At 32.0% G+C, this 27731-nt stretch overlaps 3 protein-coding genes across 3 annotated transcripts; 1 reads left to right on the forward strand and 2 right to left on the reverse strand.

The window, feature by feature from the left end:
* Window positions 1-1202: 1202 nt before the first annotated feature.
* Window positions 1203-8206, reverse strand: LOTGIDRAFT_223898 (hypothetical protein; the record flags this gene model as incomplete). The annotated part of the gene is made up of 5 exons (XM_009046651.1): window positions 7905-8206; window positions 5925-6053; window positions 1910-2089; window positions 1539-1697; window positions 1203-1281 (listed from the first exon to the last, which is right to left on the reverse strand). Coding segments are annotated over exons 1-5 (699 nt in total), but the record flags the coding sequence as incomplete, so codon positions are not given.
* Window positions 8207-8406: 200 nt separating this feature from the next.
* LOTGIDRAFT_223901 (hypothetical protein) lies at window positions 8407-12543 on the forward strand (the record flags this gene model as incomplete). Its single annotated transcript, XM_009046652.1, has 5 exons — window positions 8407-8663; window positions 8996-9120; window positions 11123-11206; window positions 11699-11882; window positions 12296-12543. Exons 2-5 carry the CDS (start codon window positions 9034-9036, stop codon window positions 12541-12543), a joined length of 603 nt encoding a protein of 200 aa, XP_009044900.1. The 5' UTR covers window positions 8407-8663; window positions 8996-9033.
* Window positions 12544-19718: 7175 nt separating this feature from the next.
* Window positions 19719-21836, reverse strand: LOTGIDRAFT_170806 (hypothetical protein; the record flags this gene model as incomplete). The annotated part of the gene is made up of 1 exon (XM_009046653.1): window positions 19719-21836. One exon carries the CDS (start codon window positions 21834-21836, stop codon window positions 19719-19721), a length of 2118 nt encoding a protein of 705 aa, XP_009044901.1.
* Between the last annotated feature and the right edge of the window lie 5895 nt (window positions 21837-27731).

Below are 27731 nucleotides of genomic sequence, written 5' to 3' on the forward strand. Positions count from 1 at the left end.
AATGGACTTAATATCAAAATCTGATACGGTGCACATGGTTGTTCTAATGATTCTAAAACAATGGCCAACTAATAATTCAACTTTACAGTATAAAGGAAACAAAATCTACCTTAAATCCTCTTGAGATTCCTTAGGATTATTTATTTCAATATCATCATCCAATCTTCTCTTTTTACCATCTGGCAAGCCCTCTGGATCAGATCCAATCTTAGGTGACATTCTCTTTCTTTCATCAACATCTAAAATCTTTCGAGCTGTAGCTTTCTTTTCCTGAGATTCTTTGCATTTAGCAGAGTTTTTGGGGTCACTTCTGGGTGATCTACTGACAGGTGATCTTGAGCGTCTGCCAGACATTTCTGAGGAATCTCGTTTACTACCCTTCCTATTTGATCTTATGCGATCGTCTTCCATATGTGAAGACCTTGGACTGTGTCGTGATCTCTCAGATCGATCATCATAATCTCTGTGATCACCAGCTCGTCTGTCAATACCAGTCCTTGGCCTTTCACTATCACGATTGCTACGATCCTTATCTCTGCTTCCATGTCTGTCTTTATCACGACTACTGCTTCTACCACTATCGCGACTATTACTATTGCTACGATGATCTCTTAAACCAACCCTGGGATCATCTCTTAACCCTCCCCTTGAATCGTCTTTAGATCCACCCCTAGGATCCCGATTTTTAGAGGGAAAGGATTTATTTTCAATTCTTCCCTTAGGTTCATCGTCATCATCATCTATAACCACAATCGTGTCACTTTTCTTTTTATTGGGAGTTACAGATCGTACTGATTTTTGTACTTTGGAAGTTGAGCATGATTTCTGGGGAGAAATCTTTTTAGATACAGAGCTGGAATTAGAATTATTACTAGTAGCACTTTTAGATTTATTAGATAAATTAGTATTAGATGTCTTTTTACTAGCATTATTTGCATCTTTATTAGTTAAAGTTCTATCTTGATTAGCACGACGAGGATCATTTAATCTGGACACTTGATGCTGATGGACTGTGTGATTTTGCTGATGACTGTTGGACAGTTCTTCTTTCTTTGGAATGATAAATGGTGTGACTATTGGTGGTGCTGTTTGAACTGGAATCAACGTGGGTTCTGATTTTGAAGATTCAAGAATAGCTGAGACTACATCAGGTGTTGATGAGCTAGCAGCAGCTTTTCTGGGATCACGAGCTCGTCTTGGATCTCTATTCATCCGTGGATCTTTTGGTTTAGTATCAACACCTGAATGATCTCCACTAATATTCTGTCTTTTCATTTCCAGCTGAAATAATCATTTTGTCCAAATATGAAAAAAGATATAAGAGTATATCTCCCTTTTCTATATTTCTACTGAGCACTGAGTCATATTGGTGTCAGTCATACCTATGCATGTAAACTTTTTCATGTTTTCAACAGTGACATTACTATTGATTAAGTATATAATCGGGCATAACACAACTAGAAGATAACCCTAGAAATGACTAAATTTCAAAACGAATAGCAAGTAGTCTTAGCAAATACAGTCGAAGTGAAACATACCTGTTTTCTCTGTTGCTCTAGTTTAGCTGTAGTTTCTGCAAGTTCTAACTCTAGTTTTAACTTTTGAAGTTCTTGTTGTTTTTCTAACAATTGTCTTCGCATTATATCTTCAGCACTTTCTTGAACTGGAGGTAGTGTAGTGGCTGCTATTTTCTTTTCCTAAAACAAAAAAACAACCTTTAAAAACTAATATCCAATTAACTATTTCTTATACCTTGACTGCAATAGCCACCTGAATTGTGTCACAGAAGTCTGTAAATGCATCTAAATCATTGGATAGTAATCTAGGTAATATTAAAAAGCTAAATTACTATTATTATTCATGGATTCTCTAGCTTGCACCTTGACGAAAAAGGATAAATATTCATTACCTGTGTCAGAAATTTTGGATTAACGTGTATGCTGCCCTGTTCTGGTGCAGTAGCTGTGATTGGCCAGGCTGGATCTGATGCATTAACTCTTACATCTATTGCATATAACTTATTATTGGGTATAACATTGGCCCAGGTCTGTCGAAGTTTAAACATGGCTTGTCTGGTTTTCTCATCAACCTAAACAATATGAGGATAAATAAGATTAATAAAATTATTTCCTTGTTTTGAGTCCTTTTTATAAATTCAGAAATCTGACCAGTGTATACAGCTGGGTTTTAAACCGATTTCAGTTACAGACCAATCAGATGACTAGAATGCCAAAATCATCAGATGTGAAAAAAAGATGTACTTTGGGTCAGTTGCATTGTATAGGTGAATGAAAAATTTAAATACAATTGATTACCATAGTTATATTGAAAACCAATAATCACATGGATTGGAGAAGAATATTATTTTAGAAAATTTTTTAAAGGGATCCCCCCTGTCCAGCATAACAGCAATCATTCTGCACCAGATTGGAATAATATAAATCAAATGGGTATTATTTCAAATCAGCGGAATTTTATTTGACTTTTTGGCTCCTTCAAAATTTCCATTCCAGCATGCACTCAAAACACCAATCTGGTATTGAACGTTCGACTGCTAAATTTGAATGCTGAATATTGAGGATTTAATATCCCTTTGGTGTTTAACCTCTTTCTCTTCAGCTCTCTTTGATTTGTAAAATTTAGTAAAATATAGAGCAAGTCTAATCCAAATCTAACAATGATTATTGTCTGTTTAACAAGCTTTTTTAGAGTTATTACTGAGTAAGGCACAGTAACTCAACATAAAACTTCATCAAAATGTCAAAATCCGAACATAGTATATGTCAACTTTGACCAGAACTAGATCTTTAAAGTGTTTAAACAAAATTTCATTGAAATCAAATGATATCGGTCTTGTTTCTTTCGTTAACAAATCAAGTTTTACCTAAAATGAACAAAAAAGACGGAATATGAACTTTAAATTAGTAAACAACCTGAGTGATAAAAATTCCAGCACACAGACAATCATATTAGATCATTTCTAGTTTAAAGCCGATATTCTATATCACATAAAATTTCAGAAAAATTCTTATATCAAAAAAATGGCAATATACACCCATTTTTTATGTGGGTGAAACTGGGCCACACAAGAAACATTCTCAGTTTGAGGCGTGCATATGAAATCGATCGCAAGAGATATGTTCAGCCAATAGAAGCCTGATCCTGTTTTTCGGTTTCATTTAATTCATCGTGCAATTTAACAAGGCAACAACAAGGGATCTTTCCGTGCCGTGCCATGCCCTGTATGTAGCATAAGTTATTGTTCCAATCAACAATTTCAGTTTCTTTCCAAGCTCTTGCTACATGCATAGGGAGAAGCTCCATTGAAAAAATCATCAACCCATGACAGGACTGAACACTAACTATAATTTAACATGGTTTTGGGCATACACGATGGTTGTGTAGGTTTTGTTGCAGGTTCGTACCAATGGAAATTCTGGCAAGTAGCATTACTTTAGAATCTCATGTGAAAAGTTCAGTAGCTGTTACCAATGTTTTGTCAATATGTTTTGTTTTGAATTTTGGGTTTTGTTTGCAGTTTGGATCGTTAGTACTTGGTTTATTTATTGCTTACAATAATGCCACATTAACTACTACTGTGTGCGAAAAAAACTTGCTCTACATTGCATAATGAGGGATAAGAAAATGTGAAATTGTTTTTGTGTGCAATGTATCTAGTGTTTAGTTTATTTAATCAGCTTTGTTTAGCGTTGAAATTGGCCAGATTTCAGTTAGAAGAGAATTATGTTGGAAAAAGTTGGGTGATTATCTTATTATAGGTTTAGCAGATATGATCTGTGATTTGTTTTTAAATTCATGCCAAATCAAATAATTTACTGTGTCTAATTGGCTTCCAGCTCATCATTTATCTACTGATGCTATGTCAAGCTGCCTACCGTGAAAGATATGCAAGTGCTCTACAACATATCGCAGTAATGAATGGCAGCCATTGTTTACCAGAATTATGTCCGAATTGTTAAGTGATAACGTGATTCTGGTATTTTAAAATATTAGACGCTAGTAGTTCAGGATAAAGGAAATTAAGTTTAATATGTTCTGTCAAACTGAAAACCTGATTGAATTTTATCAACAAAATAACATTAATAATAATCTTTATGAATTTTCGAATTATAGCATTTTTCTCATAGCATGTTGTGTATTTCTTTTTCTATTTCCAGAAGACAGAAATGATGTTTCTATTATTCTTTCTGTATAAATATAAATTATAAATTTGTATTGAAAGTATCAATGAACTGGTATATCGATTCAAAGTGATTTTCTTTCACTACAAGAATAATTTGATCTAGAAACATCTGTTTTCATACAGTGAATGATCATCTAGAACAAAGTCCATTTCACAAATCAGATAAGGAAACAAAATATCAGACCATATGATTGCTGACAATTCTCTTAAATTTTAGATTTGCTGTTTAAAGTATATAACACAAAATTTATAATTGCAAATTCAACAGTAGTTGTTTGTTTTATTTTCTTTAAGTGATCTATGACTAAGAATTTTCAGAATGTGGATGTGCTGTTTTCCTACAAATTCAACAAAGGACGTGCCAAGTCAATTGACGATCACTCTTACATCTTGGGTATTTCCTGTATTTTTTTCACTTCACACCGAAGGTAATTATGACACCCAGGATGTGATAACAGTCTTAATTGGAGTCTTTTGTTTTTATAGATTTGCAAGCAGACCACACATTCGATTTCAAGTAAATTCAATAATATTAAAAATATCCAAATTCTTGCTTTATTTGCCAAATTGACATATGGAAATTTTAAATCTGAACTCTCAATCTTTCAGTCCGAAAAAAAAATTGAATTTTTCAATTCTCTTAAACACAAGACACTATGGGAATATTATACTCTCAAATTATAAAGAAAGAAGGGAAAGGAGTCATCAACATCTTGATAATGTGGGCATATAAAACAACAGTCCATTATCTCTTGATAATTTGTGGGTATTGAAGGAAAAGGCAGTTGCCATGTGAACATGACAGACATGTGGAAGGTTAAATTCATCCAATTAAGATTTGACTAGAAGTATATAATTCCATTGAAAAATAGTTTAAAAAAACGGGTGTGCAGTGGGAACTAGGGAATTTTTCAAAATATTCTCCCCACACATCCGAAAAGTTCAACCTATAATTAATGTCCTATTTCAGGTTCTATAACTGCCATAACCAGTGTAGAAATTCTTTTTTTGAAGCGACCTGAATTTATCAGATGAATGTGACAGACAGACTAAGGAATTCCAAACTGAAGGAAAACGGTCAGGTTTCATGACATTTCCTTAACCTTCCCCCCAAAAAAATTTGTGGTATAAATTGGAAGCTTTCATTTGAGGTATGAGGATTTGTATTGGGTTTCACATGCCCATGCTTTTCACCAAAACTAAACACATTTTCAATGCTTCAACATGTATTCTCAGGATCACAACTTTCATTTGGTACCATTTGACCATTTCAGCTATATCAAATATGATCAAGGAACATTTGTTACTGGTACTTCATATTAACAGCTCTTTATAGTTGGAAATGTAGCTTTGTTGTCTTTCGGTCGCAAATAAGCATGGGCATTGATTGTTCAGGATTGTGAAACTCAGGGCAATCTAATGTAATGAAATAGACCATAGTTCAGAATTCCAAATGTACAGACCACAATAGCAGAACTCAGTTTGACGTAACCAACGACAGTAATATTGTGACCTGTTTTGGGACATTCTTCTATAATCTTACACTCTTTCCCTTACATAACATAATTTTGTCAGAAGACAACTAATGCTAAATAGAATGGTGAAAAAAAAAACCGAAAAATTAAAAACACAGATGCAACTGACCCAAAGTAAATGTATTACGCAGAATAAGTTTAGAAATGAAAATGTATTGCAGCTTTCAACTGCAACATATGCTGACCTCTTCAAATGCTTCACAGAACATTTTAACAAGACGAGCTGGAAACAAGGTACGATAAGTTGACGTCTGTAAATTCTTTATGATAGAATCAATAAGATACAATACTGGTAACTTTAAAGATGGCTTAACCTGAAGAATAAAATTAATCATTTACATAAAGAAATCGCCTCCCTCCAATCATACTTTACCAACAGAAACTCAAAAGGTCCACTTTCAGCAGGATTCAGCCACTGGAATTCCTCGATTACACCAATATCGTCTTCCTGCAAGTTCTAAAGTTAGCTTTGTCTGGAAATCTTCTCGTACATGATTGGTACCATTGAATTCCTTCTACCATACTGATGCTGAAAACAAAATCCCCGACCAACCAATTTCTCCAAATGGTTGCTCAAGATTAGCAATTCATGGTTTCAGGATAAGTGTGAGAAATATGTGTAATAAATCTTAATTTTCATGGTGATGATTCCTAAACCATGCACAACTTGATAAGTATCCTCTTCAAATCTGACTAGTCTCAACATGTGCTAAGTCATTGTAGCCATAGATAAATGCTCAAAATTAATTGTGTACAATAGTTTAGCTAGCCACGTAAATTATTCTTGAAACGTATGTGTGGAAATCTTTAATTTCATCTCAAACTGGACAAAAACAAAAGATTTACCAATGTTTGTGAATTTATTTGTTGTGTTGCAGCTTTTTTTTCAGTTGGTTTTAAAAAGTGTTTGTTGTGGATGTGAAAAATTTAAATTGTGTGAAATCACAAATATTGTAGAGAGGAAAGAAAGATTTAAGACTGTTGGTATTCAATAATTATAGGACACTACGGTGCTGATAACGGTACTGGGGAAAGCAGCAAATTCAACATACACTAGGTGTAAATTGACTTACGGGTCGCGGTTGTATAAGTTCATATCGCAAAGGTAAGGGCATTACAGATTAAATAAATATGCATCAGCCATCTCTCCACTTTATCAAAAGTAGGATAAACTGATGTTGACTTATAGATCGTTAGTGATCACTTACGAATCCACATCTACTACTCATCAATATTTGCCATAACAACAGGTTTTAATACAATAAATACAATAATCTATGTATCTACTGTTATGTTAGGCATATATTAACAGATATTAGAATTGTAAACATAAGTTACTACAGTCAATTACGCAAGTCACCAGTTCAGACCAAAAAAAAAAATCCAATTTACAAAATAAGTTTGTGAAATTAAATGAACAAATTCATGAACTGTTGTAATTTTATAAATTGATAACTTTTTTTGGTCTGACATACTAGACATGACCGCTTTTTTTTTTCTAAAAGTGTCTTTCTAACAATAACCAACGAGGCACTGCATTTAAAGGATGCAATATGTTGCCAAGACACCAAACCAATTTCTTCGCAAGGTTTTTCCGATCTCTCTACTGCAGTTGAGAGTTTACTCTTTCAATTGCTCAACATGACAAAATCAAAACCATCCCCAAAAGACTTTTAATGATAAAGAAACTCAGTGAGATCTGATTTGGCATATTTTGTACATCAATAACTTAAGTACCCAATGATAATATCATAATTTGTTGAATCTAAGCGCACAAACAAAATCAGATCAAATACATCTTTCTTTATCATTTCAGTACACAAATGAAACAAACAGTGAAGACATTTTATTTATTTTATGTTATGACAAGGTTAGATTCCTTGATATGAATATATGATAACGATGATGAAAGAAAATGTATAGAGCAAAAAATATCATCATAATTCTATCATACTACATTCTTTTCAGTGGGAAACCACCGCTTGCTATTGAAGTCACGTGGACTGTCATATGATCTAAGCCTCATTCACGCATGTTTACTGAGCCCATCGTGAACGAACACGAAGCCTGCGCCATATTGGATTTGATTTCCCCAGCAGGGTGGAGAAAAATACCAAATGCGACAAAAATAAGACAATAGAATAAAACAAAATTTAAACAAAAACCTTCTGGATATGTTCCTCGATAACATCAATAATAATGGAGGCATGCTGCTCATGGTCATCGGCTAACATCGTCAACATGTTGATCAACGGCTTGCTGTTTTGAGCCAAATCTTTCAGAGACGATCTATAACCTTCAGCTACTTCTAAATCCATCTTTCTTCTTTACTTCGTCAACAGAACAATTCAGCGACTAGTTACAAATGTTAATGTTCATTATCGCTTAGTTTTTTCGAGACATACTTTAGTTACAAGACACAATTTTCGACTGTCGAGTGAATGTGTTCTTCCTTTCTCCGTCTTCTTTGTCGGTCTGCGCGGTGGGCAGTTCTTGCTATTCTTCACGTTTGATTGGTCAATTTCGCTGCACTGACATCATTTTGAACCAATCAAATCAAAGACAAATAGTAGACTCGGTTGTCAAATATTACAAAATATTCCGTCGTGAAGACTAAGCCTATATTGAATGACGTCATCATGCACATTAAAAACTTCCGGTTACAAGTTGTTTATTTCACGTTGACAATTTTACAGATCTAAAAATTGACAAATATTAGATATGTTAACTTATTTAGATTGTGACGAAGAGTTATAATCAATTATAAATGATGAGCCCCTATGAAATTATTTAGAAACCCTGGCAACACTGACTTATTATCTGTTAACTAAGTGGCGAAAACTGTGACTGGCATTTGGAATTTTCATCAATTTGCCAACCCATAATAATAAGTAGTTATACAAGAACATTGTCTGAATCAGTTGGTGAGCATATTTGCATGTTATTTTGATGCAGTGTTACTATTTCCATTTTGATTTTTTTAAATAGCAAATAACTTTGTTTGATTGTTGAGTCCAATTGGACATGAATCACTTCTAAAGCTGTAAGTCAAAAGGCCTATGCCAAATCCACTTGGCTAAGTCATGGTGGCTCTATGCACCAATATTTTGTTTTAAATCAAAAGGTAGTGACAATCATAAGAGCTGTAATATAATTATAGGCCTGCATCACAGACTTGTTTGGCCTGAAACTTGTTATTGTAATAATTATTTATGTGATTGCCATCCCTAATTTCTCATTAATTGGTTGTTTTCAGCTGTTACATCTAAACTACATCTACTACTAAACAGGAAAATGGAAGATTATAAATATTTATTTAAAGTAGTGTTAATAGGCAATGCAGGTGTTGGTAAAACATGTTTAGTTAGAAGGTTTACAGAGGTAAGTTTTTTTATATATTGCCTTTTGTACAAATTGTGTATTCTATTCTGGAAATCTAGATTAGAAAATAATATGGTCCATGAAATAGGCAAAAAGTTGTTGTATTTAGTAGAATAGCTGTTGAAATCAAAATATGTGTTATTTTATTTTTACTTTCAACGTAAGCTAACACTTAGTATTAACAATCCGTGACATTTGACTTTATATATATCTCATTTAAGATAAGATTACACTATCTAACTAAGTAGAACACAAAATTTCATGACCGACTGAATAGCAATGAAATGACCCCCTGAGGTTTTTTTCATTAGCATAGTAGGATTAAACCACTAAAAAACTGTCTTAAAAATAGATGTTTGTCCTGACCCAATTTTCAAGTTTTAATCCTAATGTATGATTTCACCGACCATTGTTAATGATATAATCTATAATCCCATTACCCTTAATGAATGCAATATATGTATAAGGTAATTAATTAAAGTTCTAAAGATAAAAATCTTTTGTCAAGTTGACACATCATAAATAAAACCTGTCTGTATGGCCTATCTATCACTTAATGAACAGTATTTACATCAAATAGATCTAGAATAGTAGGCCTACTGGTATCTATCTATCTCTCTTTATTTTGACTTATTATTTCAAGCTGTTACCACCTATCATTAAACATGTCAGAGAAATATTGTATATTGGCCAATTAGCACAAATAATAATGATCTGTTTCCATATGTAGTATTTCTAAATTTTTATGTGCATTGGGGACACTGATAGCATAAATGTACACCATTCCATTTCAATCAGATGCCTGTGGTTCCTGCAATTCCACTAAAACTTAGTGTTTTATGACGTCACTTATCGCAAAATAAGCTTTATCACATAAGGACTTTTTCAAATAGTGACGTCATCAATTACTTAGTTTTAGTAGAATTGTAGGAACCACAGACGTCTGATTGATAATTGGAATGGTGCAAATTGATGCTGTCAGTGTCCCCGATACACATAAAAAAATTTAGAAAACCTCTTTACAATTCCTAGTTATGGCAGCCATAATTTAAAATGAATTTTCTACAATCTATAGATGCCTACATCAGCCTATATAAGCGTGTATTTTTGTCCATTTTCTTGTTTAATGCTCTAGACTTTATGTGATTATGATAAAACTTGGTATGTGTATGCATAATATAATATTAACGATAAATTCAAATTTGAGATCTTAAATTGTGAATATTAACTCCTGTGATATTGACACTCTCTCTCATTTACAAAATCTTTTCTTAATAGCCTTCAACAGATTTGATTAATAGGTATATCATAAAAAATGCAGATCAAGTGAGGACTTTGATAGTTTGCAACAATCTCGTAATTGAATAGTTTGCAACAATCTTGGAATTATCTCTTGTAATAATCTCAAAATTGAACAGTTTTCTATCTCAAAATTGAACAGTTTGCAATAATCTCAAAATTGAACAGTTTGCAATAATCTCAAAATTGAACAGTTTGCAATAATCTCAAAATTGAACAGTTTGCAATAATCTCAAAATTGAACAGTTTGCAATAATCTCAAAATTGAACAGTTTGCAATAATCTCAAAATTGAACAGTTTGCAATAATCTCAAAATTGAACAGTTTACAATTATCTCAAAATTTATCAGTTTACAAAACTCTCCAAATTTATCAGTTTACAACAGTTTGAAAATGGTAAAGGTTTCAGTTTCTTGGTTTCACCAATTTTCATGAAATCTGTAAAAAAAAAATCAAAACTATGTTGTCTCAGCTCAACTCATATAGTGGGAATATTTGAATTGTATCAACTATCTTTATATTTTGTATTAAAAACTTTACTTTTCACAAAGGTAATAAATTGTGTAATATTTGATTAATAAAAGGTATTGTGGCTTGGCTGAGAGAACTAACTAAAAAATGGTCATTGAAAAATGGCAAATATCGACGTTCACCAATCTGCAACTATTTTTTTGAATGACATTTGATATATGGTATATTTTAGGGACTATTTCCACCTGGTCAAGGAGCAACAATTGGTGTTGATTTTATGATTAAAACAGTTGAAGTAGATGGAGAAAAAGTGAAGGTAATTACTCTGAAATTATTGATGTGAGATAATCTAGACTACATGGTTTGAATGATAGAGATAGACTCAGATAATAAGTCCTTGGATTTGTCTGATTATAAAACAGGAAAATTCAATATCTCTGTTATGTTTTAGAACTCAATAAAATTCATCAGTTATTTTGGCTTTTGTAGCAAAGTCGGTAAGAGAGCTGGAAACTAACATATCATTTGGTTGATTGTGTCGATCAAATGGTAGTCTTGAGTTCTAATTTTGGTTGGCATGCAGAAGTCTGGTGACCTTGTCATCGTTCCTCATTATCCCAGTGGACCCAACTGTAAATGGGTACAGATAATCCATGAAAAGATTAACGTCAAGAGGTTTGGCCAAGGACCAACTTGTAGAAAAGATCCTTGTGAACCTAAGGTGTTATCATTCTAAATTATGGTTGATTGATTCTTTCTTTGTAATCCTTTCAGTAGTAGTTGTTATCAATATGTTTTATATTTATAGTTACAGATATGGGATACAGCTGGTCAGGAAAGATTTCGAGCTATAACTCAGGCTTATTATAGAGCAGCTCATGCTTTAATAGTAGTTTATGATGTTTGCTGTCAAAACTCGTTTGAAAGTCTTCCACAATGGTTAAATGAAATAGAACTATATGCTGGTACACAAGTCTTAACATTCTTAGTTGGTAAGTATCTTAAAACAGTCATTTTAACGGCGATGGTTTGCCATTTTCAGAAGTTGATTTGGATCTTGAATATGTCTTCAGAAGTACCAGAACAGCACTAAAATCCCATAATTCCCTCAAATATACTCAATCTCAATATATGGCAAGGTCGAGAGAAAAGACGAGTCATCAGTTTAAGTCAATGGATGATTATTTGTGCTTTTACTAGTCATGCTTGATCTGGCGAAATTGTTTTGCATCTCACTTTCTTGGTCATGTAATATTCAACCAATCAAATTCTCTAAAAGCCTACTTTTAACAAAGGTTTTAATTGTCTACTAGAGATTTAGAAACAATTGGCTCAAGATATATATATAAAAAAAAAAGCTCCTTGTTATTTTATTGGATGTATTTAATTTTTTTTATTTTTTCAGGGAACAAAATAGATAAACATGCTAAAGAAATTCCAACACATATTGGAGAACAGTTCTCACAAAGACATGATATGACTTTCCTAGAAACTTCAGCAAAACAAAGTGATAACGTAGAGAAACTGTTTATGGATATTGCTAAAGGCCTGACGAAGAAAGCTAAAGAAAATCTACTGGATACTGAAGATAAGACTGAATTTCCTACTGGTGGTTCAACACCTATTTCAACTTTTAGTTGTTGTCGTATTTGATTATATTTTTTTGGGTCGATTTGTTACTGTCACTCAAGGTCAAGTTTGAAAGAGAATTCATAAAAGTATTCATTCCAAATTTAGATGAAAAGTTTGAAAAGTCCCTCAAGTTAAAGAGGCAGTATGCAAAATTTTTATTATGAAACATTGTTTATTTAACTTTCTATAATATTTCTATAATATGCTATTTACGTCTGTGTATCTACTTGATCAACCTGAATTTCTTTAAAAAGGGCTAATTAAAACAGAGCCTACTAATTGTGGATTATGCAGCTTGATCTAGTTTTTGTGTTTGGTAGACTGCCCTTTAAAGATTTCAAAGAGATTTATAATTAGTAAAATTAAGTATAAAAATTAATTGACCAGACCACCTTGTTTTCTGAATGAAACAGAAAAATGTCAAACTGGAATGATAGTGGTCTATTTATAAAACTTGATCAGCTTTAACAAAGAATTTGTTTGACAATATTTGCCTTGAATAACAACCCAGGTAAAATCTTATATAGTTTATATTGCCAAAGTTTATTCATCGAATTTCAAAAGTTTATTTATAAAGAATATATGATATATATAGAATTTATAGTTGACAATAGAAGAATTAGAATTGATAGATATACATGTATACTAGATAGATGTATAAGTTATAACAAAACTGAATGTAGAATATAAGCTTAGTCATCTAAATATTAACTAGCTTACAGAGCTCGATTTCAGCTATCTGTATTACTTTTTTGAATTGATGATAAAATACTTTGATGATATTATAGTTATTTGAAATGAAGACTAAACAGAATTTTAAAATCAAACTTTATATGTGGGTCCGTTTTGACAAATTTTAGGACTGTTCTGACCACACGTTAGATCCTTAGCAACAAAATTGTTTGGGTCTGTTTAATTCTTTATTACAGGATTATTGATTCAGGAAAGTGCCTCAGATAGTTGAAAAGACGTCTGTTAGTAAAATATTTAGATGACTATATCCTGTTAAATATATTTAAAGTTTTAGTTGATGAACGATATGAAATCCATTTTTTCATGCTTCCATTTTAAGTTGTACCATTTGATATTATCTCTATTGGATTATGGCCCATTTTTGTGTCAGATCTTGTCTAGTAAGACAGTATGAAACTCGAGAACGATTGAAGGCAACATTTCTAGTCTTAAAAAGTCTTTTCAAGTTTTAACTAAGAAAATGTTTGGAAACACATATTTATTCATACTTCAAGTTGAAGTCTTCAACCTTTCCCAAGTGGAAATAGATCTGAGCACATTATTGTACACCATATTTATCATTGAAAGATACTTTTATAAATATTAGATTTGGATTTCTCTCATGAATAGATGTTCATAAAAATATAGGATCAGTTGACCTGTCATGGATAAATACTGATAAAAGTATCAGATCTGTTGTCAAGTCATGGATAGATACTGACCAATATTTAAGATCAATTGACCTGTCATGGATAGATACTGATCAATATAATAGATCTGTTATGGATAGATACTGATTCAAATATGAGATTTGTTTGTATTTAATGGATAGATACTGATCAAGATATTAGTTCTGTCCTGTCATGGATAGATAATATTCAAAATATTACATCAGTCTTGTCATGGATAGATTCTGATTAAATTACAAGATCTGTTGTTAGAGCTTTGAAAATCAAATTATTTACTTATATATTATATTGTCACAATAGCACATTTTATATATTGTTTTGTTTTGATATTTTATATTGTAATATAGTTTATTTACTGAAAACATTACTATAAATACTCTGTACTAAGAGTTATTCTTTCATTATTCAAAACATAACCATGTTATATTAAAGATTTTTACTTTTAGAGGGCCAGGTTGGCTATCCATTCGACCAATCGTACCTTGGTTTCAGAAACTGGAATTTTTTAGCTAAGCTAATCCGTAATAGTGTTCATAGTTCACACCGTTGAAATTTGAGTCTTTAAATCCATGTGTCCAGAATTATCTACGTTAAAAAGTTAAAAGTTCTTGGGACTCTGCCATATATAGAAAAGACATATATAGTAATAGAAAGTGAAATTCTTAGTTATGAAAGAAATATGCAATTTTCGTACATTTACAGTACGTCTTAAGACTATTTATATTCAAGACTAATATCATCAGCAGAAAATGGCGAACCTGTCCCTTTAAACTAGAAAATATCACAAGAAGAGAACATGAATAATTACAAATTTTCATGTGAAATAAAACCCCAAATATTAATTTTTATTACTTTGGATAAAATTTTAGAATTTCAAGTTTCTTTTTATTCTGATCTATGACATCTAAATCAGACATGTTAAATTCTATATATTGTTATATATCTTATGTTTTGTTATTTTTTCATTTCACTTTTTGTTTGTATTATATATGTGTAAGCTTTGTTACCTTCCTATCTTATAATTTTATACAACTTTTGGAAAAGGAACTCAAATTCTGTCAAACAACAGTGACCCAAATTTGATAGAAAATTGCTGAAATTTGTTGTGTCTGATTATAGTTTATCACTATAGTTTCTATATATTTCCCATATCTTTCAGATGAATCTCAAATTGCTCAAATTTGAACCTTAATTTCAAAAGAAAAATTTTCTCCAATGCTGCTTCATCTCCGTGACATTTTTACAGCTTTGCCCCTTCACATTTTTTATCAATTTACATAGTGAAACAATAACCTGTGCCCCCCTCGAAATTTTGTGGCCCCTGCTTAGCTCCCTTAACTAAAGTTTCCTAAAAACGCTATTGCTTCAGCTATGAATTGAGTCTTAAAGGGACAGATGCGCCATTCTTTTTCACCAATCGTATTTTAGTCTCACAAACGGGAATATTTTTGATAAGCCAATCAGTAAAAGTGTTCACAGCTCACCGTCGAAATTTGAGCCTTCAAATCCATGTATGTCCAGAATTATCTGAATATTAAAATGACAACTCGTTATTTTAAGATACTCTGTGATATATAGAAAAGACATATATAGAAATAGTGAGTAAAATTCCTAGTTATTTTTAAAGGAATTATGTGATTTTGGTACATTTCAAGTACTTCTGAAGACTATTTACTTATTTTCAAAACTAAAATCAACCCCCCAAAATGGCGCATCTGTCCCTTTAATAAGGCTTCAAAATACCTGGATATTTGCTGCCAGCAATAAATGACATCTTTATTTGAATGACAAATTTGTATATATTTTTTGTAGATAAATATTTTTCTGCTCATCACATGCTAGTGCAAATTTTATATTTCTAGAAAAAAAAAGTGCTCATATTATTATTGTTATATATCTTCCATCTTGTATTCTTGCCTTCCATTTTGTTGCAGTATTATTGTTCTTTATTGTTATATATTTTTCATTCTTTTTTGTTTAGCCTATAACTTGCATTCATATATTACTGCCCATAAATAACTTTTGTCTTGCTCCAAAGTTTTGGGGTTCTGCTCTGCCTATAGGCCTATGCAATTTTGCATCTCCAGCTTCACATTAAGCATTATTATACACAAAATATTGTTGAAAGAATGAGATGGTTCATTAAAAAAAATGCTGAGGTCATCATATTTGATATTTGATAGTGGGCTCCACAAATTCAATATTCAAAACAAAACTTTTGGGCTTTGGAGTTTCATATAAAATTTTGCTTCAATCTATAAAAATATATGCCTTAAGTTCCTCTTGATTTGCTTTCCTGAGTGAGAGATAAGCTATATAATAACCCAAGATGCAAACAACAGACAATAAGCCATTAGTTCTCATGTTTGCTCTTCTTACAACATCTTTACAATGTCAAGATATTAAGAATAGAGTCTTATACCTTGACTTCATTTGGCTCTTTTCTTGCATCATGCAATGTAGTAATTTGATTGGAATGTAAGCTTGTGAATACAGCCAATAAGAGCAATTGACATAAAGATAGTAATCATTATGATTTATAGTTTAGATTTTCTATTGAGGGCTATGAATGGCTGTATTCGCTAGCATTCAATCCAATCGCTTTGGATATAACAAAAGAGCCCAATGAAGTCAAGGTATTAGGGACAGCTTGTAATAACTTGATATTGTTAAGATGTAACTATTAAAGTATACCCTTATTATTTATGCTTAGATTTGCCAAAGAACTGTGCTTCTTGATGCTGTTTTTATATTTGTTTATCTCCTGTAAGAGATTATGATTAAATACTCATTATAGTTTTTATACACCCACCTAGTCATATTTGACAATACTCTAGTCCCATCAATTTAAAATCAAAATATTTACGTATGTATCTTTTCAAACTTTTGAAATATTGGCAATTTGCTAATCCTCAGAAGATTAATTCAATTGTTAATTAAGTATGTATAAGTCGAAAGATTTAAAATGGTGATCAAAACAAAATAATTCTAGTGTTTATTCTAACCCAATTCTTCTTTAGGAGAGCCAATCCATAAAGAGATCGTTTTGGATTATTCCATCTTAATACAGTAACTATATTACATTTTCTACTGTATTTAGTACTGAAAATTAGAATTGATCATTATTGATGTTATTATTGAATTCATCTTATTTGTCAATGCATACTTACAAAACATGAATCAACAACAAATCTCTACAATGCAGAAATTTTGTAACTTTATTTCCTGATCCTGATAAAAAGTTTAAATTGATCAGATTTATTTCCCATTGATTCATTTCACTTTCATGTTTTACTAAGTATGTGTTAGGCATCATTTGGTTACAACAAACTGGATGATCAAAAAAAAAAACTAGACATAAGCAAAAATAAGGGATATTCAAATCCTGACTAGTTACAACTATTTTTTATATTGGATAGGTTTAAAGTCAGTTCCCAATTTCAGTCTATTGGTTCTGTTTTGAAATATCCCTGGATGTTCACAAATGTTGTAGACTTGATTAACATTTGATGTGTTAATTTTAAACATAGTATACATGGCAATCTCTTGTATTTTGGAAGCATCCAGTTTAATTTTTGTTCTTTGTCAAGTTACATTATTTTTTGCAAATTTCTATATATGCATGTTTTGTTTTTATTTTGTCTCCAATAAATTGTTTCATTTACATTACTGTGTTGTTGATGTGTGGAATATTCTAGTTAAAAGATACAAGGGACTGATAAGAGGTTTTCTTGCCTTATGTGTATTGAGACATTTATATAGTGTAAATCCAGAAAAAAATTGACGCCAAATCGATAGGAATAGCATTAAATATTTTTTAAGTGTCCTTGATATGCATAGCTATGAAAATCCCCTAGATTATTTTGAATAAAGCCTGGATCAAATTGTAACTCAGTGGAGCATGATTGACTTGACCAAAATGCTAATTTGGAATACATTTCAAATGAGAGATTTATTGAACCTACATCATTTGGTTGGTTACGTCGAACGAATGGCGGCTGTGGGTTCGGCATGTAATAGTCCAATGACCTTGAATAAGTCACCTCCATTCATAATTCCAGTCAACCCAGTTGTGAATGGGTAGGGATAATCCGAGAAAGATCAATGCCAAGAGGTTTGGCCAAGGACCAGCTCGTAGAAAGGATTCTTAACTGAGATTCTGTGAACCTAAGTGGTTATCCTTGTAAAATTTAGTTGTTTCTTTTTTTCTTTCTCTTTTGTACATTATTTAATTGATAGGGCGTTTAAGAAGTGACCAATGGCAAACTGTTTATCAAATTCCCACTGACTTGGTACATGATACCCTATGTCTGAACAATATGTCTTGCCCAACATGCTGTACCACATATAGTTCACAAAAAGTTTAATGGTCAACAGAAAATTATTTTTTTCTCTCAGATGATCTTCTTATCAAGTGAGATGATTTAATTCCTGAACAAAATATTGGAACCAAACCTTATGACTAAATAATCTGTAATGATGCTGCACGTTCTGTTCAATTTTTCTTCTGATTGTAGTGAGAAAGTCATACAGAACATCAGGAGTATTTATTATATACAATACATGTATTATAAATATTACAATGATATGATTGTGATATACATGACAGTATAAAAATAGACGTATTTACAGTAATATTTACATTAATATATTATTTCATTTAATAACAATTAGTGGATTTCATATAAACAATGATTGATAACATTAATTTTCTAGTTTTCTAGAATACTCTTCTCCCATATGATTAATCATCTTAAAGATGGGTTGCCTTATTTTCCTTTATGAAAATGAAAATGCTAATACTAGAAGTAGAAGGGTTCTCATGACTTGGAAAATTACCAGTTTGTCTCACATGACCATAATTAATTCATATTTAGCTAAATTAGAAGAGAATTAACAGCAAAATTCCAATGAGTGACCGATCAAGAAAGGTCAAAAAGTATTTTTTTGATTATCCAGACTGTACATACATTATATCCAATAGTAATAATATGATTAAGAATACATGATAATTCATTAGAAATACCAATTTATCAAATGGTTTTCTTAATTTGACAGTAAAAAATAAGGAAACCCATCTTTAAGGCGCACATTTTTCTGAAGTAATGCATTACCATTTTCCCTAGTATATGTTGTCTTCATTATCCAGATTTCCTCAATATAAACATTTTTTGGATCTGTATTTCCCAATTTTGTAGTTTTGATTATCCAAATGCTTGGAAAGTGAAGCAGATTGGATCTTAATTAACTAGCTTGAAGTCAAAATAAATAAGTGTTTTAAGACATTTTCAATATTTTTTATATATATGCATTACATGAGTTGGCATTTTTAATATCTGGGACATCACCTTCAGAATATCTAGTTTATATACAAATAAAATTGGAATATGACAATTTCAATGTCTATTTATGAACACTTTTGACAAGAAAATGGCAGAATATTGCGTGTATAAATATCAATTAACTGTCATCATAGTTTTTAACTATCAGTTTGTTAACATTTAGTATCCATGGTAACAAAACCATTATATTGCAACTTTCACTTTAGTCATCAAATCAGAAAATATTTAAAGCCTGCATATTTTGCTTATAAATATTATTTGGATCCTCGAAAAGGACTGAAATGTTTAACATAATTGCTGATACAGGGTAGAATGTCACTATAACAAGACACTTAATTCAGTTCACAAACATACAATTTACAGTGGAATGAGAGGGGGGAGGGGGGCAAGATATCTGTTTTGACTTGAAGCTATTTATTATGGCACTCATTTCTCAGGAATGGTAAGATCGATTGACATCTAAAGTAGAAGTAGAGCCTTGTTCATCATCAACAAAGATTGGATTTGATGCTCCCATGCTTGAGGAATTGGTTTCAGGAACCAGACTTTCAGTGGAAGGATCTCCACGTAAATGATCCTCATGAGATTGCCTTGATGAAGCTGAAGGTGCACGTTTTTTCTTGCGTGGTGCACCATTAGCAGAAGCATATCCTGTCACACCAACTATTATTCCTTCATTTTTCAATGGCTGCATTCTTACATGAACATCTTTCAAGTCTATGTGATTTCCATTTGAAACTTGCTGACCATTTTCTTTCTTAGTTTGTTGATTGTAGCGATCGGTATAAGGGTTTGCTGTCACATTATCGGTATTATAATTTGTTTTAGGTCTGGGGATTCTCGTTAGAGTGAAATCTTCCAGTTTTAAGTTCACATGGGGCATGTCCAACAGATCAAATGATTGAGCATGTTTTCTCTTGTAACATTCTTTAACACATACTGTAATTCCTATCACGATTAAAATACCACAAACACAACATGCCACTATAATCACAATAATATCAATATTATCAATACCACGTTGTGGTAAATCCGAGCTATCCACATCGCCAGGTGGTAATGCCACTTCCTCTACTGACAGAGCTGTAAATGTGACCACAACATTTTCAATGTAAGTAGGTACAATAAAGTTTCTTCCCTCCACAACGTATTCTATTCTTCGTTTGAATTCTGGATAAGAAACATTTTTGAATGTGACATAAATTTTAATGGAGCCACAAGAAATATCATGAGGTTTCATTCTGTCATTTGAAATGTGTAAAGTTTCCACAAGCGTTTTTCTTAAACCTTCGATAAATTCTGCCAAATATAAAGTATTATTTATAATCAAATGGCAGTCTCCAGAAAATGTGAATAAAAATCGACAATCTTTGAAGACAACTTTGCCTGTGGTAGTGGTTATGGTAGTAGCAGTTGGTGTAGTTGGTATAGCCGTTGTAGTTGTTGCCATATCAGTTGCAGTTGTTTCCATATCAGTTGCAGTAGTTGGCATAGCCATTGTAGTTGTTGGTATATCAGTTGTAGGTAGCATATCAGGCAAGGATGATGTAAGAAGCAATGATGATGTATCATTGGCTGTTAATGATGTTATAGGGTATATGAGAATGTCACTATGAGAAGACATTTCATTTAGTGCACCAACTGAGCTACTTTCTAGAGTTATTTCCCTTGGTATAGAGCTTGAATTATAAACTTCTGATGGAATGATTTGACTGCTGCTGGGAGAGTAACTTTCAGATGGAAAAGACATAAAAAAATCCTGACTTGAGGGAATGATTTCTGTTTGTGACCATATGGCTTCACTTCTTTCTGATGAAAAACTTTGCATGGAATGTAGGCCTATTAGAGATGATGAAGGAATGACTTGAAAACTTGAAAGGAGTAACATATCAAAGTCACTTTCCATTGGGCTGACACCAGAAATTGAACTAGAGAACTCTTTTTCTTTTGATTGAATGTTTGCACTCTCCATATTGTAAATACCATAATCAAATTCCAATGTATTGGAAACAGAGAAGGCACTAAATAAAGCCTCGTCATAAGCCACAGAAGGGAATATGTCTGCCCTCCATTCACTAGGCTCAAGCAGCCTTTGAGTATTGAAATTTGAGATTTGACCGGTATGTTTTACTTCAAATGTTTCAGCACGGAAATCATTTGTATCCATATTCAAAGGTGTTGAACTGACGGGGACATCAATGGAATGTGTAATACTGTTAAGTTCGGGTGTGAAAATAGTCCCAGTAGGCCAAACATCTTCTGTGTTCAAAATTTCAAAATTATCTAATGCAGTTAGTTGGTTGCTATGGATACCAAGACTAGATTGCTCCAAATAATTCTCTATTGATTTTATTTGATTGTTTTCAAATTCCGTTAAAAATTCCTCCAAATTTCCTACACTCGACACCAATACTTGATCATCAGTGAAATGTTTAGAGAAATGATTAGCGCCTTGAATTGACAAGGGCAAATCACTACTATTTAAACTATTCATGAGAACACTTTCAGTTGACTTTGTGTCGTTTTTAAACCCCGAGTAAGCAGACGACATTGTTGGCTTCACTAAAGGGAGATAATCCATGGAGCTCAGACTTTCTTGTTGAACATTGTAAGAAGTGGTTGTCAAGGGTGATGTTAATCCTTGAACTAATGAAGGATTAAATTGGCTACTGGTCTCTAGGGTGTCAATCCAACTGTTATGTTGAAGAGAAGGGTGTTCATTGTTGACATCAATGGACTGACTTGAAATCAAGATACTCTCGCAGTAACAATCTGAAAGCAGAGACAAAATATGAATCAGATCACAAAATATGAATCAGATCACAAAATATGAATCAGATCACAAACTATCAATTAGATCACAAAATATGAATCCGTCAAAACACATAACCAGACAACAACCTTTAAAATGAATAAATCATGTTTTTCTTCAAAGTGAAGTCATAAGAAACCTTAACATATCAGTATCTAGCTATAAAAATCTGGCCCTACCAAGTTTCTCCCACATGATATTAAAATATTCTCAAAAACTAGTAGCCCAAAAATGGGACGGAGCAACTCCAATGAAAATCCATATATATGTCTGGGCCTAAACCCAGTTCTGATATCCCATCTGAATATCACGTCAGAGGCAGGATAGGCCAGATTTTTCCGTATAATCAGTATCATGCTCAAATTGAAATTGCCAATAGACAGAATTAAGCCTTAATCACTTTCCAGATTTAAAATCTGACATCAGGTTTGTTAGTAATAGAATGAGACCCTGGATATTCAGACTTTCATTTTAACCACTATGATTTTCTAAATAAGCCAGGATAGAGCTTTCATAAATTGTAAAGCAAATATCTAGACAATTATTATTATTTCCCTGAAAGGTAAGTTTAACTAGATATCAAATATAGTTATAATATTGCGTAACGCACTCTGATGATCCACTAATTGTGGAATCTGGATTTCATTTTGGATTTGAGGATAATATAACCCCTATTACTACAGCACCATTTCTTTATTGTTTTCAAATTGAAGAGTTCTAATTAAGAAATGAACAGTCCAAAGCAATTTTGAACGATCTTGATATCATGTTAAATATTTAAATAAGTTTTCCCAACCACAGACTCACTTTGTTGTTTTCAAATTGAAGAGTTCTAATTAAACTCACCAGATACTAATAAGACAGCAAAAATCAGAAGATGAGAAGCAGAAGTCATAGTTATTACAAGATGATTGTCTGCTATCTTCTTTTAATTCCACACCACATTCAAATACTGAAATATATAAATTATTCATATTTAACAAACTTTGTTCCAAGATATTTAATTACTATAATTTAAGTAAATAATTTATCTGCATTATCAGCTTATAAGCTAAACTTCAGCCACCTGCATCACTTTTCAAGGAAAAAAACTGACATCATGTTCCACAACAATTAAATACAGGAAAGAATAAGTAGTTTAGTCAAAAAGTACTAACACTTGTTGAAATGTCATCTAAATTAATTTGGATGCATTACATACATTATCAACCTCGTGTTTACACTAAGTCTGACAAACACAGCTGCATTTAAGGCTCTGTATATTTCGTCATGGTACTGACAAAGGAAGTTACCTTTCCAACATAGAACTCAAGTCGAAAGAGTCAAGAAAGTCACTGAACAGGAGTAAGAAATCAAGAACGAGAATATTCTACAAAACTCATCACTAATTGATATAATTCTTGTTTTGCGTTTTGGATAAGGAGTCCTCATCAACTCAAATAGTTTTTGAAAGAGAGCATAACTTTCCAATACTGGAATAAAAATATGCAAAGTAAGCAATCTAGTTTAACAAACAAGTTTAAGTTCAATGGATTTCATTTTCTACATCCACCTACTCAAGTTATGTTTATTCATTAAAAGCCTTATTCAGCTATCAACCGAAAATTTGATGTGACTTCGAATTGAGAAACCCAACATAAAAGGATCAATATTTAATTATTTGAAAGAGATCAATAAAGTTTAATGGAGAATTGAAAACAAAACTTTCACATAAATGTTGATTGCATAAAAGATTCTTTCTTTGGTTCCTGATATTCTATCGTCTCTCTAGAATAAATCACTACATGTCTACTGCAAGTCATAGAAATTAAATGCCAATAAAAGAGATTGTGATTTGCATGTCCGTTTCTGAAAGCTTTTCTTATTCTTAAAATGTCAAGCTGAAGACTTGAAGGCAATCTTCAATTAATCTGCCATTTTCTATCAGTCCTATAAGATTAACTTCCTTAACTTCTTTAAATACCACCAACTCATTCAAAATGAAATCAAAATTAGTGTTCTTCCATTAGGCATCTTTCAGGCACCTTAAAGGTCATGGTTCACCATTTTTTAGAAGTGATTTGTATCTTGAACATATGTATATAGTCTTCAAAAGTTCTAGAAATGTATGAAAATTGCATAATTCCTTCAAATAAACCTAAAACTTGAAATTTCACTTTCTTCAACAGTTTGTTTTTGGTAAAAAATATTTAATGAAGACTTAATCCTATACCATTGAAGTGCAGTTTTTCCTGTCTAGCATTTAGCCAATGTGGACAAATTCACTCAAATCTTCTAAGAATAGTCTATTAAATACACTAGAAATTTTCTAAGAATAGTCTATACTAGAAATCTTCTAAGAACAGTCTATCAAATACACTAGAAATTTTCTAAGAGTAGTCTATCAGATATACTAGAAATCTTCTAAGAATAGTCTATCAAATACACTAGAAATCTTTAAGAATGGTTTATCAAATACACTAAATATCTTCTATGAATAGTTTATCAAATACACTAGAAATCTTCTAAGAATAGTCTATACTAGAAATCTTCTAAGAACAGTCTATCAAATACACTAGAAATCTTCTAAGAATGGTCTATCAAATACACTAGAAATTTTCTAAGAATAGTCTATCAAATACACTAGAAATCTTTAAGAATGGTTTATCAAATACACTAAATATCTTCTATGAATAGTTTATCAAATACATTAGAAATCTTCTAAGAATAATCTATCAAATACACTAGAAATTTTCTAACAGCAGTAGATAGTAGAAATATTCTAAGAATTATCTCTCAAATTGACTAGAAATCTGCTAATAATCTGAACATAGACCTTAAAATGTTTATAAACAATCTTATGAATTTTTTGGGGAAAAATTGCAAAGATTTCCCTGAGGAATGATGCCAATAAAAGAGGAAAATTGTTCCTTCTTTCCTTTTGTCAAAAGTTGAAATTGTTATTATCACACAATTCTCCAATGATTTGTAATGAATTCTCTTCTTATATAAAATGATTGGTAAGCTGTCAAACTCAGGAAAGAGGAAAATGTAAAAAAAGATTTTGACCTTTGGAAGAAATACCACTCTCTATAATATTAAAGGAAATGCAAAGTCTTTTTTTGTACTACAGAAGTTAATTGGTAGAGTGTACAAGTTCTCCATATCATTTAAAGGGACATGTGCGCTATTCTTTTTGACCAATCATACATTAGTCTCAGAAACGGAATTCTTTTTAGCTAAGCCAATCAGTAATAGTGTTCACAGCTCACCGTTGAAATGTGAGCCTTCAAATCCATGTATTTCCTGAATTATCTGCGTTTGAATGTTAAAATGACTCTTATATTCTGTGATAGATTGTGGGTAAAATTCCTAGTTTGAAGTATTTTTTAAGGAATTATGTGATTTTCATACATTTCAAGTACTTCTGAAGTCTATAAACATACTCAAATCAACCACCCAAAATGGCACATTTGTCCTTTTAAGACTTATGAAGAGAATCCAGGAAGGAGAATAAATAGAGTAGTATATGAAATAAATCTGAAATGTTTTTAATTTTTAATACTAATTTATGTCAGATGTTAGTTCTTAAAGGAACAGGTTCGCCATTTCCATGGGTTGAGGTTGGTCTTGAGTATATGTAAATAGTCTTCAGAAGTACTAGAAATGTACGAAAAATGCATAATTCCTATATTATGTTTTTTCTAAAACATTTTATGTCAAGAGTCTCAAGAAAAGACAGTTGTCATTTTAACTTTCAACAGCCAATGATTCTGGATAAACATGGATTTGAACAGTAAGCTGTGAACACTATTAGTGATTAACTTAGCAAAAAAATTCCTGTTTCTGAGACTAAGGTATAATTTTTCAAACAACGATTCTATGATTAAAAACAATAATTGGTCTAAGGATTTCCTTTAAATCATTGATCTCATGAAGACAAATCAAATACACATCTACATATCACTACATCATCTTTTACAAAATTAAAATATCTGGAAAATCAATCTTCTGATAGAAGTTATTGCATTTCTTCCATTCTTCCATATTTCTCAATCCTCAATAATATTACCCTTTTAAGATCCTTGACCCAGTGGCAGGGGCAGGTTTACCTCCGATATTGCTCGAATTTCTAACCTAGTTACGAGATTTTTGCCTGAAAAACTTGCTTTCGGGGCTGCGAGGAGGGGGGCGGCTTCAGCCCTAACCCCCCCCCTTTGGCTCCACCACTGCCTTGAGACCGATTGTATTGCCCCACTTCCCCTCAAAACAGTTTCGTGATTTTCTCTTAGGTTTTCCCTGCAATCTTTTTTATGTCAGAGAATTTTATCTGACTGAATAACAACTTTAATCATAATTGTACAAAAAATATGCAAGATTACAAATTGTGTCATTGCCCCCCAAAAATTTCAAATACCCCCATGTTGAAAAGTCCTCGTCTAAAGCTTTAATTGAATGAAATCCAGGACTTTCAGATTATCCACTGAGCCGACAAGGCCACCTCCCATAATATCTCCCCAATATCTCCCCAAAGAGCAGCTAAGACTGAGCTTTTTTGAGTTATTACATACAGTTATCAAGATAACTATATCCCATTAAAATTACTAACAAAAAAAATGTTTGACACATGTACAAAATCATTTCATTTTTATTAACATCTTATTTTCATGTTATTGTTCCAAATTTTCTTTTTGATCCAACTTTGGCCTACCTCTTTAAGGGAGAGATACACCATTTTGAGGTGTGGTTTTAGTCTTTAATATATGTAAATAGTCTTCAGAAGAATTAGAAATGTACGAAAACCGCATAATTCCTTTAAAAATATGTCCAACTAGGAATTTCTTTTCCTATTACTATATTCTATATATGGCAGTGTCTCAATAACTTTCAAACGCAGATAATTCTGGACACCATGGACTTGAAAGCTCAAATTTCGATGGTGAGCTGTGAACACTATTACTGATTGACTTAGCTAGAAAATTCCTGTTTCTGAGACTAAAGTATGATTGGTCAAAAAACGGTCAAAAAAATGGTGCATTTCCCTTTAAAATAATGAAAGAAATTGACCACTGTAAGTGTCAGTGACATTTACTTAAATAATCATAAGTTAAAGGACACCATCTCTTTAATGTTACATCACAGAATATACCTAACCTTACGTTTTAACCATCAACAAACAAAACAATTAATCTCTCAATTACCTTGGAATGACAAAACTTCTGCTCCTTTGAAGAAATCAAAATCAATTCACATCCTTCAGAGGTAATTCACCCATGTTGGTTTGTTTTCAAACAAACAGCTAAATATTTTAATTACTTAATGTCGTAAGCTACAACCACAAACTTTCTACGAAAAAGTTGCAAGTTTTTTCTCTTCGAGTGGTTGGTTGAAGAATAAATTGTAAACCAAACGTATTGACACTGCGTGACAGTCTCTCTGTGTTCACTTACACATAGCACATGTTGCTGTAAATAAATCACAGTAATAATGTGTATATTACTCCCCCCTGGATAAACATGTCTACCCCGATTGTCTACAATGACAGTGTTACGCCAGATTTCTTTTTCTATTTCCCTATCTCTACCATAGTATCTCATCTTTAAACCTTGTTACTCTCATAGTACAAAATACTTCTTGTATGGGAAAAAAACCCTT

The sequence above is a fragment of the Lottia gigantea genome (assembly GCF_000327385.1).
Source record: "Lottia gigantea unplaced genomic scaffold LOTGIsca_104, whole genome shotgun sequence".
NCBI lineage: Eukaryota > Metazoa > Mollusca > Gastropoda > Lottiidae > Lottia > Lottia gigantea.